General features: G+C 42.5%; 1 protein-coding gene across 1 annotated transcript; it reads left to right on the forward strand.

Annotated features, from left to right (window-relative positions):
• Positions 1–313: 313 nt before the first annotated feature.
• LOC311119999 (formimidoyltransferase-cyclodeaminase-like) lies at positions 314–6413 on the forward strand. The gene is made up of 13 exons (XM_084194634.1): positions 314–501; positions 897–1080; positions 1275–1403; positions 1579–1667; positions 2467–2646; positions 2856–2993; positions 3163–3356; positions 3551–3680; positions 3825–3986; positions 4957–5000; positions 5519–5657; positions 5915–6010; positions 6204–6413. Exons 1-13 carry the CDS (start codon positions 448–450, stop codon positions 6285–6287), a joined length of 1623 nt encoding a protein of 540 aa, XP_084050760.1. The 5' UTR covers positions 314–447; the 3' UTR covers positions 6288–6413.
• The last annotated feature ends 8278 nt before the right edge of the window (positions 6414–14691 follow it).

Below are 14691 nucleotides of genomic sequence, written 5' to 3' on the forward strand. Positions count from 1 at the left end.
TGAGAAAGCAGCGGTAACAGCTAGAGTGGAGAGTTCACCAGCTATCTGTCTGTCAGCCTGGATACCTCCTTTGATCATACTGAATTTATTCCTTCACCCTTCGCATCAGGCGCTCCAGTATTTAAATGTAACCTATGGGGAATCAGGGATTAGTGTCTGTGAAGCTTGCATGTGAGGCTGGCGCCTTCCGCGCCAGGTCCTGGTAAATATTAGACTAGAGCAGCCTGGGAATCACTGACAGCTGACCTAGATAAGAGGACATTGGAGCAAGTTAATGATTCAACCAGTGTTACAGAGGGACAGACCGCTGCTTAAATGTCCCGTTTGGGGATGCAGAGAGAGACTGGATGGGTTGGTGTGTACAGAGAGAAAGGGGGAATACACTTCTGCCTTAAATTGGTCTGATTCCTTGTCTCGGACGACCCGACTCTGTGATTATTACGCATCATGGCTAAGCTGGTGGAGTGTGTGCCCAACTTCTCAGAGGGCCGGAACAAAAAGGTGAGTGGGCATGTGAGATACAGAAAGTGGATTACCTGTTGGCACAGCAGAAGGAAGCTGTTAGTAGTAGTCTGTGGTGTGATTAACACAATACACATGATAGCTTTATATTGGTCATGTAAGAAGACTTTCTGTCTGAATCATCGATCTTGATTACCAAGAACATTATTTTTATTTGACATTTTTTTCTATATTTTATGAGATCAGTGTCTGGAATCAAGGGGGGCTCATGGAGCCTGTGAATACCTAAGCAAACAAACAAACCAATTACAAACAATTTTACAGTATAATCTCAATCCTGAATATGATCTCGAGATACCAACAAAATGTTTTCTGAACAACTGTATGTGGACGAAACCTATTATAAGAGTCAATGTGACTTGCTTCCATTCCAGGTGATTGATGCCATAGCAGAGGCTATCTCCAGCACGGAGGGATGCAGTCTGCTCGACGTGGACCCTGGATCCTCCACCAACCGTACAGTCTACACCTTCGTAGGCTCGCCACAGGCTGTGGTGGAGGGTGCACTGAACGCTGCACGCACTGCCTTCCCACTCATTGATATGACCAAACACTCAGGTAGGAGATAGAGAGAGAGAGCTAAAAAGAGAGACAGAAACTGCTGACCCGTCTCATATGACTTAGTCAAACAGTTATGTTCAAAGGCTATAGTTCAAAGATACCACACGACTCCTCTCCACCTCACTTTAAGTGTAAATAAGGGGTAGCTAAGTACTGTTGATAAGTTGTTTAGTGTCGTTTGTTTGTTGTAGGGGAGCATCCACGGATGGGCGCCATGGACGTGTGCCCCTTCATCCCTGTCCAGAATGTCACTATGGAGGACTGTGTCAACTGTGCCAACATTTTTGCCCAGCAGTTAACAGATGTGCTGCATGTACCTGGTAGGTTTTCCTCTCTGATCTATTGACCTATAGTTTACATACTGGCCATTTACTTAGCTGTAGACAAAGCCAGTTTCAGTGCAGTGCCCCTTGATTCTGTGGATTCTTTCCTATATGGTATTGCTCTCAAAAAGCCACATAAAGGTGAATAAGACACGTTGTCGTTTCTCCACAGTGTATCTTTATGGAGAAGCAGCGAGGAAAGAGAACAGGAGATCTCTTCCCTCTGTCCGGGCAGGAGAGTATGAGGCCTTGTCTGAGAAAGTGAGTTTGACCTAACTTCATTGTATTCATACCCTATGGGCAACATTTCCCATCATTGTAAAAGAGCATAGATCTGCGAAAAATAAGCTAAAAATCAAAGGCAGTACTTTCACTACTTTCAGTTATCTGCTTGCTCTGCCCTCATATCTAGCCTCACATTGAAGTGTTTTACCATTCTATTTTCAAGACAACCAGGGCTACAAGTGGAACAAAACACAGGTTGACATAAACAGTTGCATTCATTAGTTTTACTGTCAATAAATGTCAATAAAAAATAAAGTCCGCCAAGCAAAAACCTGATAAAAATGTTATTTATAAGAATGCTGTAAGTACAGATTGTTTGCTCAGTGGGAAATGAATATCCATCTAGTCAGTGACAACTGTGTGGAGTTTGGTGTTTGTGACAGCAACTATGTGAACTTATTACAGTATTATACATTATGTGCAATAATTGTGTATGTAGAAGATCTCTTACCTTTATAACGACTCTTGTGTGGCTTGTCAGCGTCATAGAGCAAAGTTCATGAGAGTCTCAGCTTTTCATAGTGGGGTCATAATAGTTCGTAGCTCAAACCGTTCTGACTTTACAGACGTTTTTGTGAGAATAACCATTTTCTGGATCCGCCCTTGTCTCACAAACACTGCTCTAGCTTAACCCCCAGGCTAATGGTTGGCATCAGCGGATGCAGAAGAAATAGACGAATCCAATGTAAAACAAAACAAAGTCTGTAGCTCAAACACACAATGTTTAAGAGGGGTCGGAAGCACTAAATTATGCCGCTGTGTCTGTTATCCTCAGTTGAAGAGGACAGAGTGGGCTCCTGACTATGGCCCTGCCACCTTCGTGCCCTCCTGGGGAGCTACAGTAACAGGCGCTCGCAAATTCCTGGTTGCCTACAACATAAACCTTCTCAGCACCAAGGAACAAGCCCACCGGATCGCACTAGATATCCGGGAACAGGGCAGAAGCAAAGACCAGGTAGGGTAGGCTCGCTACTGTATATCTTGATCATTCAATGTCAGAGATGACTGACACACAGCTACTTTGGAAGAGATTCCTTCACATCTTTGTGTGACATTGTTGTTATCCTCTTCTTTATGACTGATGCTGAACTAATAAAGGCCTCCTTTTGAGTCATATGCCTTGTCTGCTTCCAAAGAGAGTAACTTGATTGATTTGTATTGCAGCCGGGTCTGCTGAAGAACGTGCAGGGAATGGGCTGGTACCTGGAAGAGGCGAACATAACCCAGGTGTCCACCAACATCCTGGACTTTGAGCTGACACCCGTCCACACTGTTTACGAAGAGATCTGCAGAGCTGCCAAGGCAAGGAGCTACCACAACCACAACAACAACCACAGCTGAAAACAGTACAACATTATTGTACTAAACCCTCTCACTGATCTGGTGTTTTGAACCAGTGACATAAGGACAACGAATAATGTCAACACGTTGAGCCACTTTGACACTTCTCCTTCCTTCCTCTTCTCCCCAGGACCTGAACCTGCCAGTGGTGGGCTCTCAGATTGTAGGCCTCATGCCTCTGAGAGCCGTGTTGGACTGTGCTGACTTCTACATCCAGAGAGACAGGCTCTTCATTGTGGAGGAGGAGCACAAGGTCCGCCTGGTCATCAGTAAACTTGGGCTTGATTCACTTGGGCCTTTCGACCCCAAAGAGAGAATCATAGAGTGAGTGCAGATCTATTGGATCTATTTCTATCTCTGGAATGTGCTGGACATGGTTTTAAAAGCCAGGCAGCAGACTGCTATGGCCATATAAATATAATATATATATGAGAGTACCAATGAGTGCACTATTTCCATGGTCTAAGGGACTTTTACATTCTAGTCATTCAAATCTATTTCTATGGTTGTGGCGCTAGGTACATGGTGGAGAGGACTGACAAGGACAAGCGTCTGGTGTCTCTGTCTCTGCAGCAGTTTGTCCGCAGCGTGGGGGCCAGAACCGCTGCTCCAGGAGGAGGGTCAGTCTCTGCTGCCGTCGCTGCAATGGTACAACCATCTTTAATATCATGTAGATTACTATATTCCCTTTATGACATTGCCCAGCACATAGGAATAAACCAATATAAAGTAGATACAATACAAGGAGGAGTCAAAGGTGTGTGTGTGTGTCTGTGTGTGTGCACGTTTCAGGGGGCTGCTCTGGGAGCCATGGTGGGTCAGATGACCTATGGGAAGAGGCAGTTTGACAGCCTGGACAGTATCATGAGGAGACTCATCCCTCCCTTCCATCAGGCCATGAATGAACTGCTGGTAATGGTGGACGCAGACTCCAAGGCATTCAGTCGCTACATGGTGAGAGGAAAACATAGCATGGTTAAACCAGATCGAAGCCTTCAGTCTGGTTTAACCGGGCTAGGGAAAGCAGGAACTATACAGGGAAGAACTAGCCTGAAATCCTAAAATAATATTTTCCACTATTGTTTCACTTTATTCCGTTTCAGAGCATATTCAGATTGGATTCCAAGCTAAGAAAGAAAGACTTAGCTAAACTTATGCTTTGGAAAAAAAAGAAAGAAAGAAATATGTTTTATTGTCACATAGGTGTAGTGAAATGTGTTGTTTTACAGGGTCAGCCATAGTAGTACGGCGCCCCTGGAACAAATTCGGGTTAAGTGCCTTGCTCAAGGGCACAGACTAATTTTTCACCTTGTCGGCTCGTGCATTCGAACCAGCAACCTTTCGGATACTGGCCCAATGCTCTAACCGCTAGGCTACCTGCCGCCCGATGCGACCCTACCTGATGCGACCTTGCCCTGCCTTTTAGCTAAGCAGAGAGTCATACAAAATATGATGAATATTTCTTCTGATTATAAAAGTTCAGGTGAAGAATGAGTGATAAAAGCTGTTTTTGTTCCTTGTAAATGCTTACGTTGAAGGTTCGACCCAAGGTAAGATCTTGATGTTTGCTGTCTTGTGGCTTTGCTATGAAAATGTAGTAGAATGTAATCTTTTAGTGGAAAAGGAGAGTTGATATAACCTTCAGGGAACAAAGAAGAGTTTAGTACAACTATCTAGATCTTTTTGACTCTGTCAATGAACCTGTCAATGAATCACTTCCATCTAACATAGTAGTTATAGCCGGTCCCTTGTCAAACGGCTGTTGCATTCTCACCATTGTTGAATTTTGTTGAATGTTGATGGTATTACATTAAGTGTTTAATTGTGATGTGAGAATAAATGTGGCTTGTATAGGCTTTGCTGACACTATATGCAGTCTTATCATTTACTCCTGTTTTATATGGTTTCACTTTCTCTGTTTCAGGCTGCATTGAAGATGCCAAGAAACACAACAGATGAAGTTAGAAGGTGATTGCCATGCTACAATATATGGCAGTTCTGTCAAATCCAAGATGTCATTAAAGTAGTTGTGTAATTACGCACACACACATCTCTAAACAGCACAGCACGTTGGAACTGCTTCAAACCATTTATGGAATCTTTACTTCAGATTGAGATCTATGGAAACTCATTACTGTACATTCTCCTGTATCCTGCCCTCACCTGTCCTCACACGTCACCTCATTTTACCTGGAAAGCAACCTGGCCTATCCCTGTACACGTGTAAAGCAGGCTTTCCCAAAGACTAGTTTACTGTAGTTCATTTACCATCAGCCCACCTGTTCTTACAGTATGTAAGGTGTAGTCTTGTAGTCATGGTGTAGTCTTGTCATGCTCCAAATCTCTCTACTCTTCCTCTTTCCTATACCTATCCCCACCCCTAATCCTGCCTCTGCCCCTACCCTGGTCTTGCTTCTAACCTGCCTCTTCCCCTATCCCGACCTAATCCTGCCTTACCATTACCCCTACCCCTGTTCCTGCCACAGGAGGGAAGCTGCCATGCAGGAGGGTCTAAAGCAGGCCGTGGAGGTCCCACTGTCTCTGGCTGAACGAGTCAACCTGCTGTGGCCTTGTCTACAGGAAATGGTGCTCTACGGAAACGTGGCCTGCAAGTCTGACCTCCAGGTACTGTATGAGGGGTCTAACTGAGAGACAGTTTTACAGTGACCGAAACCATGAACAGAGTCCCTGTCTGTCTATGGACTTCTCTACACATACCATCCTACTGGCATTATGTAAAACAGCATTCCAAAACGTCAGGACACTGTTAAGTATGGTTGCAAAATGTTTTCTGACAGATGTGCCAGAGTTATGACATGTATTGTACTGTAGACAGCCTACAAAACATCTTCCTTATATGGTTATTTTTCATGGCATTGCAGGTAGCAGCTAAAGCCCTGGAAACAGCAGTGTTTGGAGCCTACTACAACGTTGTGATCAACCTCAAGGATATCACAGATGAGTCCTTCAAAGTGACTGTAAGTTACAATGTAGCCTATAGGTCTTTCTCACTCCAAACCTGCTGCCTAGGTTACAACATAGGTAATCTATCAATACTGGAAAATGAATCAAAACAAAAAAAGGCAAGATTTTGGTGAGCCAGTGACTTATTACATTGTTATACGCTTATTTCATAGTTACACTTGTACATGAGTGTTTTGTGTTTTGCAGACTCAACAGAGAGCATCAGCTCTACTTACTGAGGCCAGGGAGTCTGCTAATGCAGTCCTGGATGCTCCAGAGAGAAAAGAGTGAAGTTACCACATTACCAATGCATCACCCGCTGCCTGCCTAGGCCTCAAACCAGCCTTTCACAACCATCAATTCTATTACACTTTACAAAATAAACTGGGTTCACATAAATAAATACTTTATCAACTACTTCTCAATGGCGCTCCTTTGCTTTGTAAGGAATTCACTAAATACTTGCATAATGTACTGTATAGCAGCAGCCTACACCAATCCAGGAAATCACAGTGTTCTTATCCAGAGCGACTTACAGGCTCAATTAGGGTTAAGTGCCTTGCTCAAGGGCACATCGGCAGATTTTTCACCTACTTAGCTCGGGGATTCAAACCAGCAACCTTTCGGTTACTGGTCCAACCTCTTAACCGCTAGGCTACCTGCCGCCCTGAATCACATGAAATAGAATAGTACTAAGTGGCTCTGGATAAGAGCGTCTGCTAAATGACTAAAATGTAAAATGTACTACAATGTTTCTTCTTCTCTCTTCCACTTCGACATGAAGTTAAGATGATAGAGTAGTATTATTTGCTTCCGAATGACAAAGTGATGCAAGGTTGGTTACAGGACATGAACCCCATCCATACCTCAGCTCCAACTGTGTAGTACAATAGCCAGGATGACATGACGGGAATAAAAGGGTGTAGTTTATCCAGTTCCTATAAATAAGAGAACATCCTTCACACAAGACAAAGGGCAGAATCGAGAGCTGCTTACCAACCAGTTACAGGCGTGTACACTCTTCATTTAATCTGCATTCTATGTTAAAACTGTCAAATATATGCATTATTTATTTTTGTTTTCTGCCATATATTCAGTATTTGCATATCTCAAATGAGTATTCATTATTCTTTTGATAACATGTAATGTATTGGAATACCTTTAGATTTTGAACAAGGAACTTTTGGGCAGGTCAATCTGTTTTATAGCCTTATATTAATATGATAAAACAGTGATTATAAAACTTAATCTGACGTTCTGTGTGAATTCTGATGAATGTGCTCTTCTAACTGGCATTGGCAACAATTCTCTTTGAGGCATTCTATCAACAAGATAAACTGGCTTAATAATGTACGTACTGTACACTGACTCCAACCTAAAGTGTTTTGTTGAGGGCGACAGGTAGCCTAGAGGGCCCTGGTTTGAATACCCGAACCGACAAGGTGAAAAATCAGTCGATGTGCCCTTGAGCAAGGCACTTAACCTTAATTTGCTCCAGAGGCGCTGTAGTACTATGACTGACCCTTTAAAACAACACGTTACTGCACTTACCCAGTGTGTGACAATAAAACATGTTTTATTTTTGACAATGGTATTTTTGGAAACTTGAAAATGTTTGGCAGCAGCGCAGGTAAAAATCCTCATTATTTTGTCTGCTCTACGTATAACATTTTATGAACATATTTTACCTAGCAGTGTTTTAATGATAATTCTCCTTTTGACTGATTTCTGATTCTCTCTTCTAGGGGGTTGTCACCCCTCAAGGTACGACTTAGATCAGCAGATACAGCCCCATGGTGGCCCAGGGGGACCGGGGGGCTGTCCTCCTGGGGATAAGGACAACCACTCTGGGGGACGAGACAATGGTCCTCCAGAGGGTTGCTACCCCCCAGACGGCAGGCAGTGTTGACCACGGAGGCAGACACAGCCCTGGTGGTCACCACGGTTGCCATGGAGATCATGGCGGTAAACACGGTAGCCCTGATCGTAGAGACCGTCATGGTAGTGATAGCGATGGTGGTCATGGTCATGGGCACGGCCATGGAGGAGGCCATGGGCATCACCACAAGAGGCACTGAAGAGTAATAGAGTACTACACTTTACTCTCTATAAGTGAAATTCAGCCATGATTTTCTGAATTACCTTTTCCCCATAACACTATACATCATTCATGTTTTTTACATTGGAATGTGCATAAACCCATTGTATAAACTTGCTTCCAATTGTATTTTAATAATCTGTAAAACTGATATTAATCCATTGAAGCAAACTGTTGGGCAAATTGAGTTTTCCTTTGAAGATTTACAAAAATGATGGTAACAACACAAACAACTTTATCTTATGGTCAAAATATTGTGTGCTACCCATATTTACTCAGTAGCCATGCAGCTAACATTGAAATAACCCACAGTCCAAACAATACTGAGTGACTTGTTTTGATGGCCACAAAGGCCAGGTTTCATGCCCAGGTAAACACCCACAATGACAAGGTGATCCTGTTATTCAGGCGAGAAGACAAAACATTCTCTCACAGTCAATGACAAAGATATGAGAGAACAGTGAGGTCGCAAGCCGCCAACTGCATCTGTCCTAGGGGCCAAACATGAAAGGAAATCATATTTTGAAGGAGTTTATTGGTTTGAGGAAAAAAGGAAATTAAACCATTTCCCCCCAAAAAATGTGTTTGATACAGATGCATGGTGTTTGGTTTAAACTACAAAATTGGCAGACACTTTGGATTGTGACCTCTGCTCTGGCTTGTTGTATAGGGGCATAAGCAATTGGTACCACTCATGATCTGTGCATCCCTCAAGTGGCATTCTTGCTTCCAGTATTAAAGGCAACTTACTTGTGATTCGATTAATGAATATGATATTGCTATTGAATAACTAATCTCAAGTGTTAGTGTTGCTTTCATTGGATTTGACTGACTTTGTATCCCCAGTCCCTGTTGCACAAGAAGCATCGTATGTACAGTGGGGAAAAAAAGTATTTAGTCAGCCACCAATTGTGCAAGTTCTCCCTCTTAAAAAGATGAGAGAGGCCTGTAATTTTCATTATAGGTACACGTCAACTATGACAGACAAAATGAGGGAAATAATTCCAGAAAATCACATTGTAGGATTTTTAATGAATTTATTTGCAAATTATGGTGGAAAATAAGTATTTGGTCAATAACAAAAGTTTCTCAATACTTTGTTATATACCCTTTGTTGGCAATGACACAGGTCAAACGTTTTCTGTAAGTCTTCACAAGGTTTTCACACACTGTTGCTGGTATTTTGGCCCATTCCTCCATGCAGATCTCCTCTACAGCAGTGATGTTTTGGGGCTGTCGCTGGGCAACACAGACTTTCAACTCCCTCCAAAGCTTTTCTATGGGGTTGAGATCTGGAGACTGGCTAGGCCACTCCAGGACCTTGAAATGCTTCTTACGAAGCCACTCCTTCGTTGCCCGGGCGGTGTGTTTGGGATCATTGTCATGCTGAAAGACCCAGGCACGTTTCATCTTCAATGCCCTTGCTGATGGAAGGAGGTTTTCACTCAAAATCTCACGATACATGGCCCCATTCATTCTTTCCTTTACACGGATCAGTCGTCCTGGTCCCTTTGCAGAAAAACAGCCCCAAAACATGATGTTTCCACCCCCATGCTTCACAGTAGGTATGGTGTTCTTTGGATACAACTCAGCATTCTTTGTCCTCCAAACACAACGAGTTGAGTTTTTACCAAAAAGTTATATTTTGGTTTTATCTGACATTCTCCCAATCCTCTTCTGGATCATCCAAATGCACTCTAGCAAACTTCAGACGGGCCTGGACATGTACTGGCTTAAGCAGGGGAACACGTCTCGCACTGCAGGATTTGAGTCCCTGGCGGCGTAGTGTGTTACTGATGGTAGGCTTTGTTACTTTGGTCCCAGCTCTCTGCAGGTCATTCACTAGGTCCCCCCGTGTGGTTCTGGGATTTTTGCTCACCCATCTTGTGATCATTTTGACCCCACGGGGTGAGATCTTGCGTGGAGCCCCAGATCGAGGGAGATTATCAGTGGTCTTGTATGTCTTCCATTTCCTAATAATTGCTCCCACAGTTGATTTCTTCAAACCAAGCTGCTTACCTATTGCAGATTCAGTCTTCCCAGCCTGGTGCAGGTCTACAATTTTGTTTCTGGTGTCCTTTGACAGCTCTTTGGTCTTGGCCATAGTGGAGTTTGGAGTGTGACTGTTTGAGGTTGTGGACAGGTGTCTTTTATACTGATAACAAGTTCAAACAGGTGCCATTTATACAGGTAACGAGTGGAGGACAGAGGAGCCTCTTAAAGAAGAAGTTACAGGTCTGTGAGAGTGCTTGTTTGTAGGTGACCAAATACTTATTTTCCGCCATAATTTGCAAATAAATTCATAAAAAAATCCTACAATGTGATTTTCTGGATTTTTTTTCCTCAATTTGTCTGTCATAGTTGACATGTACCTATGATGAAAATTACAGGCCTCTCTCATCTTTTTAAGTGGGAGAACTTGCACAATTGGTGGCTGACTAAATACTTTGTTCCCCCACTGTATGAGTGTTTATATTGTTCATCTGTGTATGTGCAGGTCAACCTAATTATTTCAAGCCAATTTAAGTCTGAACTGTAACTAGGCCACTCAGGAACATTCAATGCCGTCTTGGTAAGCAACTCCACTGTATATTTGGCCTTGTGTTTTAGATTATTGTCCTGCTGAAAGATGAATTTGTCTCCCAGTGTCTGTTGGAAAGCAAACTCAAACAGGTTTTCCTCTACGATTTTGCCTGTGCCGATGACAAGGATACCCATAACATGATGCAGTCACCACCAAGCTTGAAAATATGAAGAGTGGTACTCAGTTATGTGTTGTGTTGGATTTGCTCCAAACATAACACTTAGTATTCAGGTTATAAAGTTAATTTATTTGCCATATTTTTTGCTGTTTTACTTTATTGCAAACAGGTTGCATGTTTTAGAATATTTGTATTCTGTACAGGCTTCCTTCTGTTGACTGTCATTTAGATTAGTATAGTGGAGTAACTACAATGCTGTTGATCTATCCTCAGTTCTCTTATCACAGCCATTAAACTCTGTTTTAAAATCACCATTGGCCTCATGATGAAATCCCTGAGCGGTTTCCTTCCCCTCCGGCAACTGAGTTAGGAAGGACGTCTGTATCTTTGTAGTGACTGGGTGTATTTATACGCCATTCAAAGTGTAATTAATAACTTCACCATGCTCAAAGGTATATTCAATGTCATAATTTTTTTAACCCATCTACCAATAGGTTGCCCTTCTTTGCGAGGCATTGGAAAACCTCCCTGGTCTTTGTGGTTGAATCTGTGTTTGATATTCACTACTCGACTGAGGGACCTTACAGATAATTGTATGTGTGGGGTACAGACATGAGGTAGTCATTAAAAAATAATGTAAAACACTATTATTGCACACAGAGTGAGTCCATGCAACTTATTATGCGACTTGTTATGCAAATGTTTACTCCTGAACTTATTTAGGCTTGCCAAAACAAAGTGGTTGAATGCTTATTGACTCAAGATATTTAAGCTTTTCATTTTTTATTAATTTGTAAACATTTCTAAAAACATAATTCCACTTTCACATTATGGGGTATTGTGTGTAAGCCAGTGACACAAAATCTAAATTGAATCAATTTTATATAAGTCAAGGGGTGTGAATACTTTCTGAAGGCAATGTAGTTAAGTGCTTAATGTTTATACACATTATCACCTAATTATTCATTGTTTCCAGTTCAGTAAAGTGAGTGCACTATATAATGTATATTTCTACAGTAATTGTGTATGCTTCAAATTGACTCTATACAAAAAAAAGTTAACTTTCCGAATGCACTGTATTCAGACCCCATGACTTTTTCCACATTTTGTTACGTTACAGTCTTATTCTAAAATGTATTACATTATTTATTCCCCTCATCACTCCACACACAATACCCCATAATGACATGGTGAAAACAGGTTTTTAGAAATTGTTGCAAAAAAATAAAAATAAAAAAATAAAAAATATTATTTACACAAGTATTCAGACCGAAATTGAGATGTTTCTACAACTTGGAGTCCACCTGTGGTAAATTCAATTGATTGGACATGATTTTGAAAAGGTACACCTATCTATATAAGGTCCCACAGTTGACAGTGCATGTCAGAGCAAAAACCAAGCCACGAGGTCGAAGGAATTGTCCGTAGAGCTTCGAGACAGGATTGTGTCGAGGCACAGATCTGGGGAAGGGTACCAAAACATTTCTGCAGCATTGAAGGTCCCCAAGAACACAGTGGCCTCCATCATTCTCAAATGGAAGAAGTTTGGAACCCTTCCTAGAGCTGACCGCCCGGCCAAACTGAGCAATAGGGGGAGAAGGGCCTTGGTCAGGGAGGGACCAAGATCCTGATGGTCACTCTGACAGTGCTCCAAAGTTCCTCTGTGGAGATGGGGGAGCCTTCCAGAAGGACAACTATCTATGCAGCACTCCACCAATCCTGCCTTTATGGTAGAGTGGCCAGACGGAAGTCACTCCTCAGTAAAAGCACATGACAGCCCACTTGGAGTTTGCCAAAAGGCACCTAAAGGACTCTCAGACCATGAGAAACAAGATTCTCTGTTCTGATGAAACCAAGATTGAACTCTTTGGCCTGAATGCCAAGCGTCACGTCTGGAGGAAACCTGGTACCATCCCTACAGTGAAGCATGGTGGTGGCAGCATCATGCTGTGGGGATGTTTTTCAGCAGCAGGGACTGGGAGAGTAGTCAGAATCGAGGGAAAGATTAAAGGAGCAAAGTACAGAGAGATCCTTGATGAAAACCTGCTCCAGAGCGCTCAAGACCTCAGACTGGGGCGAAGGTTCACCTTCCAACAGGACAATGACCCTAAGCACACAACCAAGACAACGCAGACATGGCTTTGGGACAAGTCTCTGAATGTCCCTGAGTGGCCCAGGCAGAGCCCGGACTTGAACCCGATCAAACATCTCTGGAAAGATCTGAAAATAGTTGTGTAGCGACGCTTCCCATACAACCTGACAGAGCTTGAGAAGAATGGGAAAAACTCCCCAAATACAGGTGTGCCAAGCTTGTAGCGTCATACCGAAGAAGACTCGAGGCTGTAATCGCTGCCAAAGGTGCTTTAACAAACTACTAAGTAAAGGGTTTGAGTACTTATGTAAATGTGATATTTCATTTACATTTTTTGTATACATTGACAAAAATTTCTAAAAACCTGTTTTTGCTTTGTCATTATGGGGTATTGTGTATAGATTGATGAGGGGGGAAAAAAAACAATTTAAATCAATTTTAGAATAAGGCTGTAACGTAACAAAATGTGGAAAATGTCAAGGGGTCTGAATACTTTCCGAATGAACTGCATTCTGACTACCAAAGTTCAAGGGCAAAACAAACATTCGAAACATTGATTTATCACTTCATGGATACAGCAGTGTCAATGGCATTACTATCATGTCTTGTCACACAAGTTTACTTATGTCAGCTACAGTGCCTTGCAAATGTATTCATCCCCCTTGGCGTTTTTCCTATTTTGTTGCCTTACAACCTGGAATTAAAATGGATTTTTCGGGGGTTTGTATAATTTGATTTGCACAACATGCCTACCACTTTGAAGATGCAAAATACTTTTTATTGTGAAACAAACAACAAATAAGACAAAAAAAAAGAAAACTTGATCGTGCATAACTATTCACTCCCCCAAAGTCAATACTTTGTAGAGCCACCTTTTGCAGCAATTACAGCTGCAAGTCTCTTGGGGTATGTCTCTATAAGCTTGGCACATCTAGCCACTGGGATTGTTGCCCATTCTTCAAGGCAAAACTGCTCCAGCTCCTTCAAGTTGGATGGCTTCTGCTGGTGTACAGCAATCTTTAAGTCATACCACAGATTCACAATTGGATTGAGGTCTGGGCTTTGACTAGGCCATTCCAAGACATTTAAATGTTTCCCCTTAAACCACTCGAGTGTTGCTTTAACAGTATGCTTAGGGTCATTGTCCTGCTGGAAGGTGAACCTCTGTCCCAGTCTCAAATCTCTGGAAGACTGAAACAGGGTTCCCTCAAGAATTACCCTGTATTTAGCGCAATCCATCATTCCATCAAATCTGACCAGTTTCCCAGTCCCTGCCGATGAAAAACATCTCCACAGCATGATGCTGCCACCACCATGCTTCACTGTGGGGATGGTGTTCTTTGCGCCAGACATAGCATTTTCCTTGATGGCCAAAAAGGTCAAGTTTAGTCTCATCTGACCAGAGTACATTCTTCCATATGTTTGGGGAGTCTCCCACATGGCTTTTGGCGAACAACAAACATGTTTGCTTATTTTTTTCTTTAAGCAATGGCTTTTTTCTGGCCACTCTTCCGTAAAGCCCAGCTCTGTGGAGTGTACGGCTTAAAGTGGACAGATACTCCAATTTCCGCTGTGGAGCTTTGCAGCTCCTTCAGGGTTATACATTTACGTCATTTAGCAGACGCTCTTATCCAGAGCGACTTACAAATAGGTGCATTCACCTTATAGCCAGTGGGATAACCACTTTACAATGTTTTTTTTTGATAACAATGTTATCTTTGGTCTTTTTGTTGCCTCTCTGATTAAGGCCCTCCTTGCCTGGTCTGTGAGTTTTGGTGGGTGGCCCTCTCTTGGCAGATTTGT

Source organism: Coregonus lavaretus, assembly GCF_964263955.1.
Source record: "Coregonus lavaretus genome assembly, contig: HAP1_SCAFFOLD_2101, whole genome shotgun sequence".
NCBI classification, from domain to species: Eukaryota; Metazoa; Chordata; class Actinopteri; order Salmoniformes; family Salmonidae; genus Coregonus; species Coregonus lavaretus.

Bases quoted from the DNA above. Each gene is read 5' to 3' on its own strand.
- LOC311119999 (XM_084194634.1), top strand. From the start codon at position 448: ATGGCTAAGCTGGTGGAGTGTGTGCCCAACTTCTCAGAGGGCCGGAAC. The intron at 2,647-2,855 runs GTAGGGTAGGCT...TTTGTATTGCAG, and splicing joins AGGGCAGAAGCAAAGACCAG to CCGGGTCTGCTGAAGAACGT. The intron at 5,658-5,914 runs GTACTGTATGAG...ATGGCATTGCAG, and splicing joins CCTGCAAGTCTGACCTCCAG to GTAGCAGCTAAAGCCCTGGA.